This window comes from Dermochelys coriacea, chromosome 1 (assembly GCF_009764565.3).
Source record: "Dermochelys coriacea isolate rDerCor1 chromosome 1, rDerCor1.pri.v4, whole genome shotgun sequence".
Lineage (NCBI taxonomy): Eukaryota > Metazoa > Chordata > Testudines > Dermochelyidae > Dermochelys > Dermochelys coriacea.
Window position 1 is genome coordinate 269419843 of NC_050068.2, and position 24492 is coordinate 269444334.

A 24492-nucleotide genomic window follows, 5' to 3' on the forward strand; every position below is an offset into this window, starting at 1 on the left:
TGGGTTCTGACAAGTGCAGTCTTTTAATACCCGTCCTAAGAGCATCCTTGTGGTTATAAGTTCAGAGCTTCAGTGTAGAACAAGCACCCTCATAACATGTTCAGTTCTGTTGTTATATGATTCAGGACTTTTGAACTGGAGTCTCCGGAACCAGGTAGGTAATATACAAAGAATCTCTCCCCAGGGCGTATCTTCAAAAGGTTGGCTTTGTAGGGGGAGAATTTGCATTCCCTTCACCTCAATATGTTTCTTAAGGAAATCCACTTCAGATGTATTGTTCCAAAAAAACCTTTGAACTTCCTCATACCTTCCAGGAACTGTATTAACCTTGTCTTTCTGTTAAAGAAGTTCCATACAATCTCACAATAGTACATAAACTTTTGCACTTGTAATGCCGTGAACTCCCAAAGCGTTAACCCTAATTCAATAAGGTTTAACTTAATTCAGTAAAGTTTATCTTAATTCTGTAAGGTTTGTTCAGGATATTGTCAATCTGTCACACTTACAGACTGCATAACCTTCTTTTTGATACGCTAAACAGATTGAGCTCCTAGAGTTTGTGACTGTAAGGCATATTTTCCAATTCTTTAATCATTCTTGTGGCTCTTTTCTGAACCCTCTCCAAATACATGCAAATATCTTTACTCAAAACTGTAGCCAAAACTAGGAAGGAAAAAGTAGGATGGGTGGCCCAGATAGGTTTTTAAAGTTTTTCAAAGAGTTGCATGAGATGTCAGTGGAATTTTCCATTTCTGAGCAAACTTTTACAAAATACTGGCCTAGGTTACATTGACGAAACATGATGGTATATGCATGAGAGATGGATGATTATACAAATAACAATGGGAAATCAGAAACTCTACATCCCTATTTTAGACCATGCTCTGCTCCTTGTTTTTCAGCTTATCGCTCCAAACCTGTAAAGTCTTAAATATGTACTTAACTTTACACCTGCAGGTAGTCCCATTGACGTAAATGGGACTACTCCTGGGTGTAAATTAAGCATGTATATACCCATTTTCCAGATCAGACCTGAGTGAACATTTTAGACCTTAGTTATGTGTCTTTCCATATCTAGAGAAGGAAAACAAGAGGAGGGTAAAACACCATGGACAATAATAATACAAAACCACTTGCTTATGCAAATGCAGTGCGGACAAGACTTAAGATTTATGATGAAATGGAACTTGGATGAGATACCTTTTCTAGTGTATTTTTCAGGGTTCTGATATTTTATAAAAATTATAATAGAAAGTCAGTATGAAAAACATTTATGACTAAATAGTTAGTTAAAAATATTGTAATTGAGGAGCTACCAGTAATTGATGATGATCTCTAGCGGCTAAAGCAATCCACTGGTGAATAGAACCATCTTTTTCTAAGATATGCTTTAATCCCACACAAGTTATTGAGCTCAATGCAGGGGTAAGTGGGTGAAATTCAATGGCCTGTGACATACAGGAGGTCAGGTTGATAATCTAATGGTCCTTTCTGGCCTTAAAAGCTATGAACTCTAGAATACATAGCTCTGCTACTGACTCACTATGTGGTCATGGTTCCTCATTGTATTCTGTTCCTCACTGTAGACATCTGTAAAATAAGTATAATGAGATGAATATCAACATGTATTAATTAGAGAGTTACATATAGATGGAGGTGAAGTTTAGTGGTTTCGCTGCTAGGCATTGAAAAAAGAATCTGAAGCACAGCACAAAGGAAAAATTTCTTGGTGCCTCAAGTCCAAAGCAAGGAAAACACATCACAAATGACTTTAATAAAGTGGGTAAGAAGTTGGTATTATTCAAAAGCCTTAAAATAACATTGGTTTCATTTACAAGTTATGAAAACAGGATTTCTTTGTATTTATCTAAAATATATTTACAAAGAAACTGTATGATAGTTATAGACAAACTGGTAAAATACACCTCCTTAACACATGGAGACCATTGCTGGTAACATTCCAAGGATCAAGATAAGAATATATCCCTTAGTGTGTAAGTTCATGTTCATATAGATGAATAATAATATAATTTGGATACATATTTACTTTCAAATTTATCCTTTTATTGCTTCACGTTTTGAAGCAAATGAACACAGGTCTTTTAGAAAGCTCACAGAAGCAGACTTGGATGAAGAAGTGAAATTGTTAAGTGAGTGCAAATCCATCTTGACTGATAAAAAAAAGACATCATTAAGGTAATAGTATCAGACAAAATTTGTTTTCTCCATTCTCAGTTTGCTTTCTCCATCTTCCTGTGTACAATAAGAAGAAAATGTATCAAGTAAGAGAGCAAATGAAAATAAGAAATGCAATTATAACAGATACCTATATACCACAGTAAGGAAGTTTATCAATAATTCTCCCACCTCCAAAGTGGTAGTGTTTTGGTAGTGGTACCAATGGCGAAAGCCAGCTAGAAGGATCCACATTTATGTGTTCCTCCACCCCTGGGTCAGCCTCTGTTCTGACCATTGACCTCTGGTAGATAGAAGGATTTAACAATCATAGATGCTAGCAACTTTAAATCAACAACTTAGTATTAAGGTGACTTGTGGATGAAGGCCCAAGAGTTTGTTGTGATTATTCACACCAGGAGAAGTATGATGACTGAATGAAAATTTTGTCAATGAACTTCTGGAGCCAGACCAGTATCAGGTGAAGGTGCCTGCAATGGGACAGCTAAATTAACTGTCTTGTGGCTGAAGGCTCACAGTTAGGCTTGGCTGTGGGGCTCCCACATGAGGTGCAGCACCGGTTACAGAGCAGTGGAGTAGAAAGACAAGAGGACTGGGAGAAACAAGGGAGCAGAGTAGGAGGGAATTGAGAACTGTAATTTAGCTAGTTAACCGTCCTTTTCATCCTCTTTTAGTTAATGTTGTTTTTCTTTGCAGATAGATGTGTCTGTTTTGCCCATCCGTCCTGCCATATTTCTGCCCTTGATTATGTGCTGGAACCTGCTGAAGACTGTCACAATTTAAAAAATAGATATATCCAAGGCAGCGTGTGAGCTATTGAGCTCACGATTGCTTGGTTTGCCTACACAGTCATTAATACCTGTATATAACACACAACTTTGTGAAGCACTTATAAAGCAGCTATTATTGAAAAGGGCAGAAAATATTCTTGTAGGTACAATAGAGTCCTGGAGAATCTATAAGTACAGGACTGTGCATTGAAATAGTTCCCTTGCAGGAATGGGTGTGAGAGTTGCTTTATAAAATCAAATTTAATCCTGTTGGTTAAAGCTTCAGTTCTTCCCTTCTCTCCACTGCATGCATATGTGGAGAAGACTAAGGCCTAAGTCTTCAAAGAGCTGAAAACATCTTTTGCAATGATGGGAGTTCCCTTTCCACACACTGAAATCAGAAAGCTCTTGTAGGATTGGGATTTTAGGCTTAGAAACCAGGAACTGACTCCTTTTCTCCTTCCCTTTTATATCAGGTGGGAAAACGAAAGTGATTGTGCAATTCATGAAGATTCCTTGAAAGACCTGAAAACTGATATGGTAATTAAACTAGACTTCTCGATTGAACATGTGTCCTCTGAAAAATGAGATTTTTTTTTCTTTTAATGACTTGATTTTTCTTATGCAAAAATTGCAGAAATGGTGGGCCAGATTGTATACTTGGTTGCACATGTTCAATCCATTGGCCAGGTTCTCAGTTCTGCTCCAGCAGCTTTGCATCACTACAACAGCTCAAATCAGCCACAGACCTTTCTTAATCAGCTCCTTAAGATTCCCCCCATACATGATATTAACATTTTTCTGTTGTTTTAAATTTTGGAAAGAATTATTTGCAGCAAAACTGAAGTTACCTAAGATACGTGTAACTCTTCTTCCAGAAAATGCTATGTATCTTTCTTTCCTCTATCTTAGATGCCAGAAATATATTTCACAGACCCAAAAGAGTTACTTCAGATCTTCACAGAGCTAGAGGAACAAAATCTTGCATTGATCCAAAATAACCAAGACTTAGATGAAACTATGGATGAAATTGAGCAGATGGCAAAAACTATAAAGGCAAAACTGTAAGTTATTGAACTAGAGAGAGCAATATGTAGTTCGGAAGCTAGTTGGTACCTCTTCACTGCTGGATATTTAGAATACCTGACCTATTCCTTGAACAGCAAAGCAGAGACATTTTCAACATAGTCATGCTTTAAGTATGGCTCATAAGGAAGGAGCACAATTTCTGAATAAGGTAGATACATAACAGAAAATACCAGTTTCACTACACAAGCGTGGCATTTTTGGGTTGCAAATAGATAGACTGGGGAGACAAATATGTTCCATGTTGTATATCTCCCATTTGTAATTAGTAAGGGCCATATAGTCCCTGGCACTAGTGTGACGGAGTGGAGGAGAAGGTGCTGGGATTATTACCATGACATTCATTTAACCATAAATTCCTTTATGAAATACAAAGGCCGAATGGTATTTATACAATTGCTCTAAACATGCCTAAAAAGCCTAACTAATAAGCAGTATACTAACTACATCCAAGCTCTAACAGAACACTTACAACTGTTTGATCAAGATACTTACAAATGGACTAAACCCAAGGCTGCTTAAACACATATTGGTCAGCTCCAACATGGTCAGGCAGGGATTAGCAATCAACCCTTTCAGAGTTTATTTTTTGTATACCTCCTTTAACAAAAAAGTGATGTCATTACCAATTCTCAGACTTTAGCTAAGGCCAGATGAAGCAGTTTCTTATGTAGCCAATTATTTAATGCACCTGGTACTCAGTTAACCATTTTTTATTTCTATTATTTCATCCCAAACCTTAAATAAGATAACACAGGTATTTTGAAGTTTCGCTACAAGTTTAACACAACTCTTCTTTTTTCATGACCTCATTCTTTTTGGTCACATGCTTTGGGCCTATAGTGCATGCTAATATCCCAACTCAATTTAAAACCATAGTTCACTCAAATCTAATGAGGGTCTATATTCCTACAGAAGGGCACAAGGAGGCTCTTTTCCTCCTCCTCCTCCCTCCCCCATTCAAATGCCTCTGGGGATACACCTCAACCTACAGGGGGAGCAGAAGGAGACAGGGCTGCCCCAATCCCTTTTGCAGTCAAGATCCACTTTGGACAGTTTGGTGGTTATGGCACTTTTGCTAAATTTCAACGCGGGTAATTAAATTTACTTTACTTACATTTCCATTTTGAGCTGGATAAGAGATTCTTCTTCACTTCCTGCCCCACAGGGTTTTGTAATGTGTCTGAGTGCTGTTAAATAGCGGTTGTGTTCCAACCCCCAGCAAGGTGAAGTTACCCCTATATATTATTTTGTATGCACTTTGGGAGTAAAGCTACTTTATGAGCTGCAGATATTACTTCACAGATGCCTTATGGCCTTTTGTCTAATGGTGCACATGAGCTGTGTTAATAGCCTTTCACAAATGTACAGCTTATTTGTGTTTTATTTTTTAATTAATTTCAAAGTTTTTAAAATCAATTTTTTGTTCATTTTCTCTATTTAATTGCCTTATATAGTGCATGATGCTTATTTATTATAGTATCAATTGATAATGACAAAAAGAAAAGGAGTACTCACAAAAGCTTATGCTCAAATAAATTTGTTAGTCTCTAAGGTGCCACAAGTATTCCTTTTCTTTTTGCGGATACAGATTAACACGGCTGCTACTCTGAAACTTGATAATGACAGTCACTGTAGTGAAGTTTAAATAATGCCAAGATTTGTTCTAGCTGCCTAGAATGCTTTTGAAATTGTTACCTTATATGAAAGAAAAAATTCCTGTCCTTTTCTTTCCTCCTCTAAGGGGTAAACTGATTTACTGTTTAGACTTTGAAGCTTTGAAGTCTTCCTTTGCCTAAAATTGCTAGTTTCTAAGATTTTAGCAGTTGTCTAAAAAGAACATTTTAAACTGCTGAGTGATACTTACTGCACAACCAAATGAATCCACAGAATATATGACTAAGATCTAGATCTCTTTTTACCCACAGAGATGAAAAATTAAATGTTGTTGTTGGACATAAAGAAATTCTTAAAGTTTCCTGCATCAGTGAAGAGGAAAAACTCACAGATCTGGCACTAAGAGCTAAAATGTTTTCTTTTGGAGAGTTTAATCCAGAAATCCAGGTAATTCTTCTGTAAAACACATTTTATATCAAGAGAACAAATTTTACAATTACATCTTTAAAAAAATCTTATTCTTATCATAGAGAAAAAATCTGCTGGAATGGGGATTTTCTTATGCCTTGAAATAAATAGTAGTGTAAAGTATTCCATGTGGTTCCTCCCCTCTCTTCTAATCTGTTCCTGTTCAGATAACAGCATCAGTTGTGCAGTGTCTAATACTTTATTATTGTTATTATTATTATTACTACTTCATTTACTATCTGCAGCTATTCAAGTTGCTGATGTAGAAGTCAGTAAATTCTTCTTTCTAGCTATGGTACAGTAAATCTGACTAGGTAACATTGTGCGGGGGGGAAGGGATAATCTGAGGCTATATTTTTTTCCCTTAGACTATGTACTTCAAGCATTTGAGCACAAAGATAGATAAATGTAACATACATTGTATGCAATTGTGCAATTACTTCATATAAATGTGAGCCATAGTCACTGGGACTGGGGTCTGAGTCTGCAAGAAAAATATCATATAGGCTGTGCTAGAGGAAGATACACAGAGATCAAGAAGATTCAGTAACATAAACCTTTGCTTTATTCTCAGTGCAAACCTAAATTGTGATACCTGGCTTCCAAAATCCATTCTGTTCACAGCCTATTTTCAGGAATTGAACATATATAAATAAATGTGTGTTTGGATAATAATAATAATAATGCAAATTCACTGACAAAAAACTTAGTTAACACAGAGTTAAAGACGTCTCGTGATATATCGTACTCTTCCAGAAAGTTGAATTCAACAAGCAAAATTCAAACTTCTGAAAACCAGTAAATGAAGTGTTAAATTACAGGCCCATGTGATTTTAACTCTGCCTCCCTGAAGCTGGTAATAGACACTAGGAATTAACTGCCTGTACTCCCGCTGCATTCCCTGTGTTAGCTGTATTGAATGGTGGAGAGATTAGCTGGAGCAGCTTGGAAGAGCTGTGATTGTGATAAACTGAAATCTGGAGGGTAGGCCGCTGGAAGGGTGATCGCTTCTACCTGGCCTGCATGTGTGTGATCAAAGAAAAAAGGTGCATCTGTACATTTGAGAGATCCAATATGCCTCATTTCAGCACTGTTGTGTAGGTTGTGTCACTAGTGGGATACAGGGATCTTCTTTCCATGGGGCTTGTCAGTAGTTAGGGTGGTTTGATGATGGGTAAGTGAAAGTACAGTGTTGGCATCATGTGCATAAGGGTTTCCACATGAGCCAGCCCCTGCTCCAGCCTGCATCTGCTCCTGCCTCAGCCGACCACCCAGCAACTCTGACAAAGAGCATGAGATACCACTAGGAAATCTTAACTCTGTGTGTTCACAAAGTTTTGTCAGTGAATTTCCTAGGTTTTTTATTAACAGAAAGAGAAAGAAAGAAAGAAAGATTTGTTGTAGGAGTTAGTGGGGATTTAGGCAGTTGTAGTTCTTGCGTAGATTTGCCGTTGATACGCTGTTGTGGTTAGGTAATAACAAAAAGAGCTAGCCATTACATAGTATTTTTTAATCAGTAGATCTCAAAGAACTTTGTATCATTCTCCCCATTTTACAGCTAGGAAACTGAGGAACAGAGAGTTGAAGTGACTGGCTCAAAGTCACCCGGCTGGTGGATTTTAGCTGTCCCTAACCCCACCACCTTCCCTCACCTGAGGCCCCTCTACTCCCAAAATCCTCTCCTTTCCCTAGTTGCACTCCGGACACCTCTCCCTGCCACTCTTCCACCCCCCAATATTACTTCCCTCCTAGCAAGCATTCTCATGTTTCATTACATTGTCCTAAAATAACACACACTGTAATAAATGAAGGGGAGGAGGTAGCTCCCTTTAAGAACAGCCAGCCAGCCAGTTAGCTCTTGGTGTCTGTTCTCTGCTTGCTTTACCTGTAAAGGGTTAACAAGCCTACAGGTAAAAGAAAAGAAATGGGCACCTGACGGAAAGGGTCAATGGGAGGGCTAGAACTTTTAAATTTGGGAAAGAAACTTTCCCTTTGCCTGTTCTCTCTGGGCTGGAGGGATAGAGCAGCGACGCTGTAAGCAGCTTAAGCCAGGTATGATCATAAATCATCAGATCATATCTAGAACTACTTATCTGAACTCCAAATGTGTAAGTAGATCATAATGTTTAGCTAGATGTGATCAGGTTTATTTCTTATCTTGGCTTGTGGATCTCCTTTGTGCTAACCTCAGATGCTTTTGTTCAATATTGTCATTAATGATCTGGAGGATGGCGTGGACTGCACCCTCACCAAGTTTGCAGATGACACTAAACTGACAGGAGAGGTAGATACGCTGGATACAAAGGGCCCCAGGAAATTTGGGGCACCACATTTCCTGGTACCCTACACAGCTACCTGCTGCTCCAGCCCCTGCTCCGCCCCAGCCCCGCCTCTTCCCACCCCTACTCTGCCCCAGCCCCGCCTCCATTCCCCTGAGGACTGCAGCAGGGCCAGGCCTGCACTCACTGGTGGCGGGAAGTGCAGACCCGGCCCCAGCTGTGCTGCCGGTGAGTGCTGGGGGGGTTTCCCCCTGTCCCCCAAGCCAGCCCCCCCCCACTGGAGGCTGCTCCCACCCCCTGCGGGGGGGCTGCGTAGGACCCCAGAATAGTTAGGGACGGCCCTGGCTGGATCACATGACTTATGAGGAGAGGCTGAGGGAACTGGGATTATTTAGTCTGCAGAAGAGAAGAATGATGGGGGATTTGATAGTAGCCTTCAGCTATCTGAAAGGGGGTTCCAAAGAGGATGGATCTAATGGTACCAGATGATAGAACAAGGAGTAATGGTCTCAAGTTGCAGTGGGGGAGGTTTAGGTTGGATATTAGGAAAAACTTTTTCACTAGGAGGGTGGTGAAGCACTGGAATGGGTTACATAGGGAGGTGGTAGAATCTCCTTCCTTAGAGGTTTTTAAGGTTAGGCTTGACAAAGCCCTGGTTGGGATGATTTTGTTGGGGATTAGGTCCTGCTTTGAGCAGGGGGTTGGACTAGATGACCTCCTGAGGTCCCTTCCAACCCTGATAATCTATGATTCTAAACTTTAAGCTGAACACCCAAGAAAGCTGTTTTGGGTGCTTAATTTTTGTAATTGTTTCTTTTAAGATCTAGCAAAAAGCCTAAGTTCCAGATGTATTTTTCCCCTTTTTGTTTTTAATAAAATTTACCTTTTTTAAGAACAGGATTGGATTTCTGGTGTCCTAAGAGGTTTGTGCATGTTGGTTGATTAGTTGATAACCACAGCTAATTTCCTTTGTTTTCTTTCTCAGCTCTTCCTTGGAGGGGGCGTGAAAGAGCTTGAGGGTACCCCACAGGGAGGAATTCCCATGTTCTCCTTCCTGGGTTCAGAGGGGTTTTTTTTCATTTGGGTGGTGGTGGCAGCGTTTACCAAGCCAAGGTCAAAGAAAAGCTGTAACCTTGGGAGTTTAATACAAGCCTGGAGTGGCAACTATTCATTTTTAAAATCCTTGTGGGTCCCCACTTCCTGCACTCAGAGTGACAGAGTGAGGATTTAGCCCACACACACACACACACGCACGCACCCAAAGCTACATCTGAAGGCACGGTGCTAAATTCTTTCTTAGATTTTTGCCCAAGGTTGGACTCAAACTGACACTGGCTGGAAGTCAGGTTCAATGGCTGCTGTAGATCCCATTGAGGTACCCACCTTCAGTGAAAACAGACAGGCTAGAAACCCTGTTGGTTATGTTCATGCATGCTCCAAGTAATCCATTTAGTTCCCACGCATTAGGCATGCGCCTAACTTGAAACTTAACTATCTTGACACTACCGTTTTCAATTTTGCTAACAAAGGTTAGTGGATGCCATGCACCAGCTGACATATATGTCCAGTGATTGAGATCATTTTGACCAGGCTCAGAGCCATGGTTTAATTTCTCAGACTGGGCAAAAAAAAAAAAAGTTGGTAAAATATGTCAACCTTAAGAAAAGCTGTTGTGTTTTTTGTGGGCGGAGGGAGGAGAGCACTATTTCTCAGGAAGCCCTTGGTCCAATGACCCTAACCCATGCACCCATAAGGCACATCATATTTCATGGCAATCTGAGTAACTGCAGATTTTAGAGTCTGCCTTTAAACAGAAAGCTGGTCTGAACCTTAACTGTAGCAGAGCTGGTATCCCACTATGACACTGTCACTGCTTATCTCTTGTGAAAGAAACCCACTTCTTGGGTCCAAGGCCATGTTTACACCAGAAAAAAAGACAGGTGCTTGTAATGAGGTAGATTTCACCTGATAGATAACAAGTTATAAAATCCTTGTGTAAACAGGATAAATTATAGTTTACCTCAGTGTAGCTGCTGCAGGTGATCCCTGGGCTGCCCCTTCGGGGCCACAGTTCAGCCAGGGACTTAAACACGTGCCCAGCTGTAAGCATGTGAAAAGTCCCATTGACACACATGTATGCATGTACGTAAGTACTTTGCTGAATTAGGGCCGTAGCTCAGGAAAGAATAGATTGAGGTATTTATCACCAAAATGCTAAGGTGGAATTTCCTTGAATTCCATGGCTGCATATTTGTTGTTTTTCATAAGGTTAAACTGCTTCTGTTTTTTCACCATTCACATAACACAAAAGTCGTCGTCCTATTGATGTGATCACATGTGACTGTCACATTGATAGTAAATACACGTGTATATTGTCTGCTGCTTTAAGGAATTTACAGAAATGCTATTATATTCAAATATCACTCATGCAATATTTTATAGGCTCTTACAGATTTGTTTGTGTTTAATCTAAGGACAAAATGCTACATTCACTTACTAAAAAGGTTGCAGAAGTGTACAGAGCTAGTGTTGGAGACGTAGATGCATCAAGCCTTAGCTCCATTCAGATGTTGAGGAGAATAGAGAATCGAATTGAAGAACTGTGTGAATTGTTGGAGTCAGTTCCAAAAGAAAATATTGAAGCAATTGAGAAAATTAAGATGAAAGAAAGAAGGCAAAGGTAAAGTGAATGTTCAGTACAGTAACTCCTCACTTAACATTGTCCCAGTTAACGTTGTTGTTTCGTTGTTACGTCGCTGATCTGTTAGGGAATTAGCTCATTGAAAGCTGTGCAATGCTCCATTATAACATCATTTGGCAGTTGCCTGCTTTGTCCACTGCCTGCAGAATTCTCTGGAAGAGCAGCCCCTCCTTGTGGAGATTAGAACCGGGGGGCCAGCAGCCCTCCTCCCCCCTCATCGGCTCCTCTAAATCCCCTGTCAGGTCCTGTGGCTCAGCAGCTGCCCAGCAGCAGTTCAGCTATCCCTCCCTGGGATATGACCACTGTCATGTGCTGCTCCTGCCCTGCCCTTTGCCTTGGAGCTGCTCCCTGGAGCTTCTGGCTTGCTGGGAGTCGGGGGGGGGGGTAGAGGGGTGCTGATATCAGGATGTTCCCCTGCTCCTGCCTCCCCACCCTGCTCCGTACCCCCTCTCCATAAAGCAGAGGAGGGGGTCAGGGCTCAGGGACAGAACAGAGGGAGCTTGCTGGAAGCTGTTGCTTCCTGTCTGAACTGGCTTATGCTTAAAATGGCAATGTACTTAAAGTGCGGTCAGCATACTTAAAGGGGCAATGCACATCTCTCTCTCTCTCTCACTCATGCATGCACCCCCCCCCAGCACTTTGGAAAGTTCAGCACCTGCGGAGCCGTGCATGTGCTATCAGGAGAAGGGAGTGGTGTGCTCCAGCTGGATAGCATGGACTCATCATCATGTTCCATTTTTGCAGGGAAGTGTTTGCAGCTACTGCCCTGCATCTATTGTGTTTCTTCCTTCCTGCCTCAGTCCATGCTGCCTTGCAGAGTGTGAGGCTACATTAACAACAGCGTATTAACCCTTGAGGGCTCAGCCAAGTGCTAGTTCATCATTTAGCAGCAAGGCATTCCCTGGGAAATATTCCACCCTCTTACTTCCCCACCTCAACCAAGCTTCACACTCATTCATTGCTGTGTACAATATTAAACTGTTTGCTTAAAATTGTTTAAAACTTATACTGTATATGTATATAATGTCTTTTGTCTGGCAAAAAAAAATTTCCCTGGAACCTAATCTCCCCCATTTACATTAATTCTTATGGGGAAACTGGATTCGCTTAACATCGTTTCGCATAAAGTTGCATTATTCAGGAACATAACTACAGCATTAAGTGAGGAGTTACTGTATGTATAAAATGAGCAACCTGTTTCCTGATTTGTATTCTGAACAATCTTTGTACGGGCTTAGAGCATTTAACTAATAATATTGGTCTTAATCTTGCATAATGTGCACATTCTGACAACAAATATTTCTATATATTTTGGATGTGCTTAAAATAGATGTTTACATACATAGCCTCACATTGGGGCAGCATTCAGGAAGGGGGTTGGAATGGGGGCAGGGAAGGGGTGGGAAGAGATGGGGCTGGGGTGGGGCCTCATGGAAGGGGTGAGTGGGGGGCGGGGCTGGGGCAGCAGGGGAGGGGGAGGTCAGTGATACTGCCCTCGGGCCAATGTACTAGTCCTCATGTGGCCCTCGTGGTCATTTTGAGTTTGAGACCCCTGGCATAAACTGTCTAGAGCCCACACCCTAATATACTCCGCTAAATGTCACCAATGGAAATGGTATATTTATGACTCTCTAATTCATGAACTTTTTTATTGCCATAAGTACGTGTGTCATCAGCTGCTCAGGGCAGGGACTCTCTCTTTTTGTGTTTTGTACAGTGCCTAGCACAGTGGGGTCCTGGTGCATGACTGGGGCCTCTAGGCACCACTGCAATACTACTACTAATAATAACAATAATCCAAAATTCTGGATTTTTCATGTGCATCTCCTATTTAGCTGACAGACAAAAACAAACAAAATCAAACAATCCTTCTTAGACAACTTCCTAGTGACTACACAGCTGCTGACATGCACATTATTCCATCTCAAGTCAGCATTCAATTCTGCTTTAATTTTTCCCATCAGAACCACCCTTTTTGATTACATATTACAGCATACTTGCATTTTGTGCTGATTCTGCCACTTTTGCTCTAATAGATACTCCTCCAGTACAAATGCAGATGATATGGGGGATCTAGAGATTCATGTTTTCTTTTAGAGGAGAGGCATATATCAGCGGATCTTCAGCTATGTGTGAAGGCAGATGACAGCGCCTTCAGACATAAATAAAGGCAACATTCTGAGAAGCACAGAATGGGCAGTGGCAGATTAGCAATGGGGCCCAGGTCCAGGGGCCCCAGCCAACTAGGGCCCCCCCTGCTTCCACCACCTGCCCTGACCCCCTCCCCAACAGAAGCCACGGGATGGGGTAAGTCCTCCCAGCAGCCCCCCAACAGAAGTAGTCCCCAGTGCCCTGACCCTGTCCCCAGCAAGAGCCACAGGGTAGCCGGTAAGGACCACATGCCTGAACCCACTCTCTGGCAGAAGCACCAGGCGGGAAGGGCAGGAGAAGCCCCAAGGCCCCAACCCTGGTCCCCTGCAGAAGTGCGTAAGGTGGCAGGGGAAGCCCCACCACCTGGACCTCTGCTGTGGCCCTGGAACTGGAGGAGCGCTCACTCCCTACTACAGCCATGGTGCGGGGACAGAGCTTCTCCAGTCTAGGGGTGAAGTGGGGGGAGGGCAGAAAGGAGCAAACGGGTTGTGGGTTGGGAGGAATGGGAGGGAGACCCTGGGTGGAACAGGGGCCGGGTACCAGGGAGGAGGCAGAAAGGGGTGGGACTGTGGGTGGAGCCACAGGCAGAAGGGGCAGAATGGGGGCAGGACCACAGACGGAAGGGGTGGGAAGGGGCCCCCCACTTGCTCTGGCCCAGGGCCCCTGGAAACCTTAATCCACCTCTGAGCATGGGATATGAAGGACTCGTATGGTGTCTAATCTCAACCAGTGGTTATTGGATTTAGCAAACTGAGATGTTTTTACTTTTATTAAATGGACAAAAATGTATGACTTGATGGGCAGTCTAGTCCTAGAATAATAGAGAGAAACAACCAGGGAAGTCACTAGGGCTTGATCCTGCCCCACTGAGGTCAATGGGAGTAGGGAGCCAGACGCTAACCCATGTGTTGTAGTGATAATATGACAGAGGAACACCATCAGGTTATAGTCACTAGCAATGCACTACCGTTCAACTTTTTGCCCTATTGTACATGGGAGTGTCTGGTTGGTCCTCAATAGCTTATTATTTGTTATCTGGAGATACTATATTTGTACAGCTATGTTCCAATGGAAACAAATGGATTGGGCAATTTTTTCTTCCCGTTTTTCCTGTTACTTGTTTTTTAAACAGATAATGCCAGTGAGATAGTATGAGTTGGAGTTCTCAGGGGAGCAAACATCTTGCCAAATGCTCCTTCTTTGGATGTCACTATATTTCAAAGCTGGGTTTACCATAGGTCAGAAAAACAGTTCATTTAATGTGATATATCACACAACGTTTTTCAAAAAACATAAAGAAACTGTTTAATATACAAAAACCCTCAGAAATATTTATTTGAATACAACACTGATCTCATAAAAGGCCCCAATTATATTTTTATGTTCTAAGCATTTCTGGAATTATTTTTTCTACTTTTGGTGCAGAAACAGGTCTACACTTGATTTGTTATATAATAAAAATGCTTTTGTTTTATGTTAGGGAAGTTTAATCATGAGTTAAATATTTATACTGTGGTATATTGGAATATCATAGTTGACATTTTGTATGAATATTGCAATAAAAATACAAGTAGCTAAAAGGTTTTTCTTTTCTGTCAATACACCAGATGTATCTGTTGAAACAAGGTCACATTTAAATGATTCAGGTCTAGGAGCTGCTTTTAGTTGATCTATTACAAAAACAACAAAGTGGAGATATGGCTACTCCCCAGTTGCATGGTGCTGGATATCTATTCTGGAACATCAACAGCCCATTTAAAATTAGGGCATGTCAACCATGTTCAAAACATCACACATAAAAACAAAGTTTGGCATTTCCAAATAACAGCAGATTTTTCTTTGCAGCTGGAAGCATCCTTCAAGTCCCAATGCTCCCACTTGTTCTAAACTGCCATATGGTCCATGAAGCACTAATTTTTTTTCTAGTAGAGGAAGAAGGCTGTTTCTACCTTTAGCATGCATCAGACCTCTCAGCCTAAGAGGAAGGGATTCGGAGGAGATATGGTTCTTGCCATGAATTAGCAGGAGAGCTGACTTTGTAAGGCAGAGATTCCTTTTCCTGATGAGAGGGGCTGAGCATGTTACCTTTGCTGCACTACTTTCACAAAAGCAAGGGACTAAGACCCTGCTGATCCTGCCAACATACACGAGTGGTCCCATTTTGTTGAGAAACTAGCCACATAGATTCCAAGCCCAGAAGGGACCATTGTGATCATCTAGTTTGACCTCCTATAACACAAGCCATAGAACTTCCCCAAAATAATTCCTAGAGCATGTTTTAGAAAAATATCCAATCTTGATTTTAAAATTGTCAGTGATAGAGACTCAACCATGACCCTTGGTAAGTTGTTCCAATGGTAAATTACTCTCATTGTTAAAAATGTAATCTTATTTCCAGTCTGCTTTTGTCAATTTTTCTTCCAGCCATTAGATCATGTTATACCTTTCTCTGCTAGACTGAAGAGCTCATTATTAACTATTTGTTTTCCATTCAGGTACATATACAAAGTAATCAAATCACCCCTTAACCTTCTCTTTGTTAAGCTAAATAGATTGAGCTCCTTGAGTCTATTGCTGTAAGGCATGATTTTTAATCCTTTAAGCATTCTCAGGGCTCTTCTCTGAACCCTCTCCAATTTTTCAACATCCTTCTTTAAATGTGTACACCAGAACAAGACACAGTATTCGTGCAGCGATCACAGCAGTGCCAATTGCACTGATTTGGGTTGTGGGAGCATAGATAATTTGACAATTAATAAAGCTACTGCTATTGTGTGATTCCACAAGGTGCCATAAAGCAGTAGCTAATTGGGAAAAGAAACTGGCATCTGTTTTAGCTGAATTCTAAAGTGAAATAAATGTCAAGGCAGTTACAGCATGCTTTGTCCTTGTGTTAAATTACCCAGCAAAAATAGAGATAAAACACCTGGCAGGCGTATTATGTTCCAACCTTGACAGTCATGTCTAGTCACCAAAAAATTATTACAAATTTAAGGAGTTTTGTATGACAGTTCAGAACAAACTGCAGGTAGTTTACCTCCAGTAGCTCATTTTGTTACTGTGGTAACCATTTTTTCAAAAGTTTGTTTGCTTTTTTGAGGAGAGAGGTTGCCTGACCATTCCTGGTAACTTAAAAACTTCTTCATGGACATGAATAGGGGTTTGCAGGATCAGAGCCTAAATGTGGGGCTTGAGCTTTGATTCTCTCTACATGGCAGCCTGTTGTGAAGTGAGTTGGGTTCATTAGGTTTGTTTGGGGTTTGTTTGTTTTTTTTTAGCAATAATTAAGGAGTCCACTGCATTGTTGCAAAGCCACCATCTTGTTTTTAAGTGACACTTTTGCATTAACACTATGATGTAATGTCTAATATAGTGAATAGTTATACTGTACTGCCCCCTTATGGGATTTATCAGCATATGAGCTACTTAAATAGTATACAAAACTTTTTATGCATTAGCTACATTAGTGTGACCAGAATTTTGTAAAGCCTCTTTGTTTTCTCCTCATATCATACATTTGGTAAGTTACAGTTTGCAGTCTGCTGTACACCCACCACAGAAAAGAATAAAGCATACAGCATCAAAAAAGTATGCCTAAAAAAACCAGGACAGTAATGTAGCTGGAAGGCCATTCTTTATTCTGAGTCATTACTAAACTTAAATCCCAGCATGACGTGAAGGGACATATTGTACTTTTGGATGGATGTGCCATCTTTCAGAGAAGACATAAAACCCCACACCTGAGCACATGGTAAAGATTTTGTACCCTGTTATGAAAGATGCGAAAGAAAGTTAGCTAGTTCTGACTAAAGCCCAATTTGGATAACTATATTGTATCTGCCTACTGCCTTCCCATCCCCTTCCGACATACCTTGCAGTTTCAAGAGGATATGTTAGTATATGCTTCCTGTTCAACCTAAATAATGTCACTGTGCACTGTGAAACTGCTACTATGTTCCACCCTAGAACTGGATAAAATGATTTCAGCAATAGTTCCTAAAGTGTTTGGGACCTATTAGTTATACATATGTATAGTCATTTCTGGGGTAGAATATGGCAACTATCTAACAGTGCACACTACTTAAATTTCTTTTGAAATGTCAGTATGATTATCCAAGCTCGGATTTAGATAGGTCAGTGTTTGGCTAATTTCTGTTTTTCAAAAAAGTGCCATGAGAATTTGAAGCTGCTCACCACTTGCGATCATGCATTATGTCTCCAAAAGCAGCAATTCCAGCAGCACAGTACCCCTTCTCACCAGTCTGTGGCGTTAGTTTGATTTAGATGGAGAGAGAGAGAGAGGAGTATCTCGTCCTGTCAAAACACTTTCTATGTCATGCAGTTGTTGTTGTTTAGAAGTGTCCCATCTGAATGCTGATTAGGACCAACATTGTATAGCTTGTGAGAGCTGATGTAATCATAGTACAAGAGGGTATGGTTAAAAAAAAAAGTTTTAAAGAGGAAAAAAAATTTAAAGGCAATGACTGCCTTATGTGGAAATAACATCATGGTACCCTTTCCTTCTCCCCTGCTCTGCAAGTTAGACATGATGCCCTTTTATAAGAAATAAGCTTTGCTTCCATCAAATTCCTGAACAGATCATCCCATGTGATATCTAAAACAGTAATATTACTCTAGTAAAAAAAAAAAAAACAAGCAGCTATATAGGATCTCAAATTATTTTTAAAAATTCTAATCTGCAAACCTGCCCCACTTCATTCTCCTTAGTCATTTTGCTTGTAGTTCAGGAAAATACCTTCCTTGAACCAAGATAATTAACTACTATTTCAAAACTGTTTGTTTGCCTCCAAAATTAAATTTAAAGAAGCAAAAAGAGTTTGTGTTAAAGTTTGACCTTTTTGTTCCTATTAATATCTTATGAGTCACTAGCAAATTTTATTTTTCGCTACTGCAGGTTACGTGAAGAAAAAAAGAGACAAGAAATGAAACTTCAGGAAGAACGACTGCAGTGTTCTCTGAAAAGAGCAATTGCAGCACCAAAGAAGAAGGTTTGCATTTAGTTTATTTTTCCTGAAAAGTCTGAGACCATGTGTATTTTTCTTAAGAAAAATCCTGTCCCCTTATAGCACTTTTAAAGTTAAATATTAGGATTAGCTTTACTTTTCCTATGTAGGAGAGAAATTTGCATGTAGTTATGACTAAAACATTACTGATCGTTAATCTATTCAGTAAGTAAATTTACAAAATTTGCAGTAGTAGTAGATCACTAAAAATAGTTAATCCACTATAACTTTTTATTTGACATTAGACAGGCATTTTAGAATAAGAGCTAACTAGTATTTGGTGAAAATTCAATTATAAAGCACTAAAATATGCAAGCAGCCAATTAGTGGATTAACTTAAAATATCTAGCCCTTATTTTGAATAGTAACTAATTGAATATTTCAGTAAAATACTACTTTAAGGTGGTTGAGGGAAATTTAAGGTATAATCCAGTTCAAGATCCTTTTATTTAATTAAAGAGTCACATCATTAGCAGTTAGAAATCAGAGAATTCACATTTCAAGAGCGTACTTGAACTGTTTCCATGGCCTCAACTGCAATATATAAAATGTACAATACTATCTGCTTCATATTTTCTGGATGCTAGTACTACTCTGCATTCTGCTAGCATCATTACTCAAACTGAGTAGGCCTGTAAATGTAGAATGAATTATGCAACTGTTCAATTACAGCCAAAAAACAGGGTAAAATCAGAAAACTGAGTGAACATTATCACCTCAACCTTATTTCTTCCCCCTGACTGTATATGTTAAGGTACATCTTAATTATATAATGAAGCAAATGCAGTCACACTAATTACACATCTAAGATTATATAAGTGTAATTAATTTTCACTGTGTTATACAGTTTTATGTTGTCAGGGTTGTGTGAGAATTTAATGTGACTCTCTATTAATAAATATGTAAAAACGTGTGCAGTTTTCAGATTGACTGATTTTATCTCAACCTCAGAGAGGCACAATTTGAAGCATAGTCTTGTTTTTCAAATTAGGCAGGTGAAATAGCTGCGAGTGCTCTACTTATATTAGGGTATTGCAGGCATGTTTTTCTATTTTGAAAAATGAGTTTCACAGGGGCAAGCTAAGGTACTGCAAATGCTTGTGTACATGAGTAACCCCCATAAGTAAAATGATGCATACATTTGTTTGTAAGCTCCAGTCTTAATTGATTGACTGTGACAGAAGCAGTGCAAGTTATTAGAGTAAACTGAAGAACAGGTAATTTCTAATGTTTCAGTGAATTGTTTTAGGTGGCATACAACAAAAGCAAGCAAAACTTTCAGACATGTATAATATTGTTAAAGCTGGGTGTCTTTAGTGTTTTGCAGAATGTAGATTAATACAAGTTTTGAAAAGTGACGGTGGTAGATTCCAATTTTTCTCTGTTCTCTACCTCTAATCTTGGTAACAGCAGTATTGTCAGGCCTGCTAACAAATTAGAATTGGGAGGTGCTTCTTCCAGAGTGGGGAAGGGAGCCTTTCCATAGCCTCAGGCTGAGACCCACGCTAGGATATGACTCATTAACTCAGGTATAAATGGTAGAATAAAAGGCAGCATACTACCAAAACAAAGAGAAGGCAGTAAGTGCCCCATACTGATGTTACTGCCATGGGAAGGAGCCATCCCAGCACTAAGCCACTCAAGATTCTTATTCCTGTGCAAGTAGCTGGTGCTTATAGCCTCTTATGTGCTCCAGTTTCTGATAGTCTGTGCATTCACACACCCTTCTCTCCTCTACTAATTCTTGTTCATACTCCACTAACACCCTTAGCTGTTTAGTTCTGGTTTGTACTTCACCTTTCTGAACTAAATCCATAGGGGTTTAAACTCATAGATGTAATGTGCCATCACAGCCTCAGAAGGGTCATGGTCTTCAGCTAGTGATAACAGCAAAGCAGCCCAGATGCACAGGCAAGGGTTGAGGACTTTATTTTAAAAAAAAAAATAAACTAACAGTTTTATTCTTTTTAAATTTTAAAGTCCATTTATATTCTTAAGCAAGAATCTGCACATTATAAATCAGATTAAGGCTATGCTGTGCCAGACCTACACATAGCAAGAGACCCTGGGACAGATCCTCATCTAGTGTAAACTGTCATAGCTCCATTGACTTAAATGGAACTATGCAAATGTACAACAGCTGAGGATTATCTCCATTGTGTCACCCATCCAGCCACTGAGGCCTTATTTTCTCTATAGGTAATACAGCAATCATACTTCAGGTAGCTTTGACTATTTCAGGGCAAAATGACTCTTGGAATCATTGGGGCATAATGCAACTCCACCCCCAACATGGAACTGTGAAAGTATTTCACAATGCAGTCCTATATAGTCTTAATAGGATTTGATAAAAATGAGTCTCCCTAGATATAAATGTTTGTGTTCAACATTTTCCTTTCCAACATTTCAGATGGGAAGAAAACTGGTATTTCGCTCACAGCCTCCAGAGATTAGACAGAAGGAGGTGTGCCTGAAAGAGACCACCACAAAAACGCAAGACGACTTGTTATTTTTCACTTGAGTTTAAAAGTAGCTGTACCTCCTTAAAGGTAGTTTTACAATGTTGTAGCTTTTTCTTCCTACTTAATTCATCTAGAGCAAAAATTAATATTCTGTACTGTAGTTTAACAGAACTTACTAACAAAAAGGAGTTATTAATATGCAGGGATCCTTACTGCAAGTAGAAAACCTATTTTGTACATCAAATGTGAAAAAGTCCAGAATCTCTTCACTGCTTGTTCTGTAACACCTATTACCCCTATCAGCAGAGAAAGATACCATTCCCACAATTCCTTCAGTACACTCCAATGTAGTCAGCTTAGAAAGACAAGCTGTTTGCAACGGTAAAAAAAATCCTCACTGACTTTTGAGCTGCTATGACTGCAGTGCAATAAAAGCGATCGGACACCCGTTGCTACATAAAGTGATATCACGATCCTGTTGATATGCACAAATTTAAAAATAAAATTTACCAGGGGAAGCCACTTAAATGCAAGAGTTTACCTTTAAGAATAGAATAAAGTAGTACACATATTAGGATGAAATGAAATTTTAAAATACTATCAGCTATGTAATCTTATTTCAATTTCAGACTGAAAGATTTCCTCTAGCATTAATCTTGCAACAACCTTTAAAAAGTTTGACTTTAAATTAGATGGTTTTATACAGTTCAGAGTTTCCCTCCATATGAGAATACACTAAACAAACAAGTTACACATTTTATATAAATTTGTACAGTAAAACTTCAGACTCCTTAACAAAAGTTGTGGAAAAACTGATCTTTATTTTCCAGAAATATACAAACTTATTCTCTCATTTCTCCATCTTCTTCTTCTTCTTCTACTCCTCTGATGTACAGGACATTGTTACATCTGTAAATAGAACCAGAAGTTCTCTTAATTTTAAAGATGTTATTGTTCTGATTTTCCCCAGATGAACACTAGCTTTTAACTAAGTTATGTGTTTTCCAAATTGAACTTGGACCAGCTACTTAAAAAACCCTCCAAATATCAAGTTTATCAGGTCAACCAATTAACATATATTGATTGTGATCCCACAGTCCAAGAGCTTTCCAGATGGTTCATTTTGTAACTGTCCATTATGACAGACAAAATAAGTTATTTAAAGAATAACAGATTCATTGTACACTAATTTATTTTTAGGCCCAGAGCCTATAAACTTATGCTCATGCTTAACTTCAAGCACAAGAGTGTTTGCAGGAGCCGGGCCTTAATACACATGTAATAGTATATTCGTACTCTGTTGAAATTCCTCCCTGCCACACACACAGTTTGGAGTCTCTGCCACCTGCTGATTGCTGTGAAACTGTTCAGTGCCTACGTAACTTCCTGATATTAGTAGTGAGATTTTCCTCAGCTACTGACAAAAGATTCAAATAAATATCCAACAAGAACCCAAAGAACCAATCAGACATCATTACAAAAGGAGAAATTATGAAACATTTGTGAATTTTAGTGTTACTTCCCTCTCCCCCGATAATAAAGTTTTTTAGTGTAATCCTTTAACAAAGCGTTGTCAGGGACTGTTTAGCACAGAAATAGATACTACAATTAATGTCTTTAACATTGAATGTTTTCAGATTGTTTTAGGTCAAGTATTAGGAGTTGAACAGTTATGTCCCTCTACAAATATGTCTACTATGTAACTTACAAAATATTCTAATTTGATAATTACCTTATCAAAACTTCACCAAGGTGACCTGACAATGCACCATCTATGTATTCTTCTGTGTTTGCAAGCTTTTAGAAAAGAAAGAAAATATTAGCACAATTGTTTGAAGAAAATTCTCAGCCAGCAAGTAGTAAATTATTGTAAGGCTAAAGTCATTCTACAAGGGTTAATGGGCCCTTTTGGAGACTGTAGTAACTTGTAATAATAAATAGTAACTTGTACCTCCTCATTAGAACACTTAATGTTGTTATGCATGTAGCTTATTATGTTTCACTTTTTATTTAGAAATTTGACCAGAAGTATGTAATATATAGCCCAGTATTGCCTATTGCTTTAGAACTAGTCTACAAACTAAAACTTCCTGTAAGTGTACTTTTGAGGAAAATTAAAACAGATGTTTGCCATCAGGCTTCAAAGAAGTAATTACTACTGCTACTAATCAGTTCTTGTATAGCCCTTTTCATAAATGCTCAATGCCATCATACCTTCATCTCGGACAAGGCTACTGCTGCTGCGCTGCCCTGCAAGAGTGGGTAGCTCCTCACAGGGCTAAGCAGAACAGGAGCAGTGGCCTCCCTACCTACCTGTCAGATGATTTATTTGATACCAGACAAGTCACTCCCCTGAATAATCCTGACCCGCCCACACCTGTGGGCCCCGCCGTCCCCTCTGAACCACCATGATGCACAGACAGACGCGCACACGCCTCTGGGCCCCCTCTGACACTGACCCAGCCCCCACCCGCTCTGGGCCCCCCCTGAACAGCCCGACGCCGCAAGCCCAGGCTGCGCGAGGGGAGCGGATCTCCCACAGCCCTTGGGGCCTCCCCGGGGCCGCCGCGTCCCGGCTCCCACTGACCTGCATGTTCATGTAGCCGTCAACAGACACCAGGTAGCCCTTGTACTCCATCCCCCACTTCAGCTTCACCATCACCGGCTTCCCCGTCAGCCCGTTCAGGAAGGGCTTGGGGTTCAGGGGCAAGCTCTGCGGGGCGCAAGTCACCACAACAGGCGGGGTCAGGGCGGGCGGGCGAGCGGCCCCCACCCCGTTACCTACCACCCCTCCCCCCCGCCCCCCCCCAAGCCCTCCCCGTCGCGGCAGCGCCCCCCTCACCATGGTAACGCGGCCTGGCACAAGGCAGCGGTAAGAACAAAAATTACTCGCAGGGCCACACGTGCACCCGCTGGAGTCTTAGAGAAAGGCAGGAAGTGACGCCCGCGCCTCCACTTCCGCGAGGGCGCCCTGACCTGTCGCCTTTTCCCCGCCCACGAAAGCCTGAGTCCCATTGGGCAGGGGGGCTAGCGCGCGAACGGCAAAGCCGGGCGCTGAGGGGCGGGACCGAGTTCGGGGGCGACGCGGTTCTTCGCGGAGTCGGAAGCGTGAATGGCCACGCCCCTTCCCGCGCGGGAGCGGCCACCTGTAGCCGTTGGTTGCGTACCGTAGTCCTCTGTGTGTGTGTGGGGGCTGGAATTCGAATCTGCGCTTTCTTAGCGGCTTTATGACGGCGGGGGGGAGGGGAGACGCACTGTCCCAAGGCCCAGGGAGGAGGCAAAGCACGTGGAGCCCCGTGCAGGGTCAGCGCCTCTCCCTGCCGCTACTTCCCGGGCCTGGCCCAGGGACGGCTCCGTGCGGCGCTGTGAATGTGGCTATTTCATTCGGAGACTTTTCCGTGCCCGAGCCTCTCTCCCGTTCCCCCGTGGCCACAGCCGCCCAAGTGCCTCACAAACGTGAAGAATGTATTTCGCGCTCTTCGTTTTTGAAAACTACGCAACCCGTTTTGCCTAAAAATATTTCCGAATAAACGATCAGTTCGTTCCTGAGCTGAGAAAGGACCTGCTAAATTAGAGCAAAAAAGTTTTGTTTTTGTTTTGTTTTTTTTTTTAAATAAAAAAAAAAGAAGAAGAAGAAGAAGAAAGCTCATTGCAGGGTTGGAGTTAGCGGGGTTGTGGCCACATACTGTACGTAAAAAGAAAAGGAGGACTTGTGGCACCTCACAGACTAACTGAATG

General features: G+C 40.8%; 2 protein-coding genes across 2 annotated transcripts in view; one reads left to right on the top strand and one right to left on the bottom strand.

Annotated features, from left to right (window-relative positions):
• CCDC38 (coiled-coil domain containing 38) overlaps positions 1-22906 on the top strand; it is a 50322-nt gene extending 27416 nt beyond the window's left edge. The window contains exons 9-15 of the mRNA XM_043492063.1: positions 2085-2196; positions 3443-3506; positions 3879-4030; positions 5981-6116; positions 10891-11096; positions 18184-18277; positions 20703-22906. Coding sequence (XP_043347998.1) covers positions 2085-2196; positions 3443-3506; positions 3879-4030; positions 5981-6116; positions 10891-11096; positions 18184-18277; positions 20703-20813 — 875 coding nt within the window. The 3' untranslated portion in view covers positions 20814-22906. The remainder of the gene's footprint in view (positions 1-2084; positions 2197-3442; positions 3507-3878; positions 4031-5980; positions 6117-10890; positions 11097-18183; positions 18278-20702) is intronic.
• Positions 21561-23763, bottom strand: SNRPF (small nuclear ribonucleoprotein polypeptide F). Its single transcript, XM_038394773.2, has 4 exons — positions 23597-23763; positions 23342-23467; positions 22487-22551; positions 21561-21663 (listed from the first exon to the last, which is right to left on the bottom strand). Exons 1-4 carry the CDS (start codon positions 23597-23599, stop codon positions 21597-21599), a joined length of 261 nt encoding a protein of 86 aa, XP_038250701.1. The 5' UTR covers positions 23600-23763; the 3' UTR covers positions 21561-21596.
• Between the last annotated feature and the right edge of the window lie 729 nt (positions 23764-24492).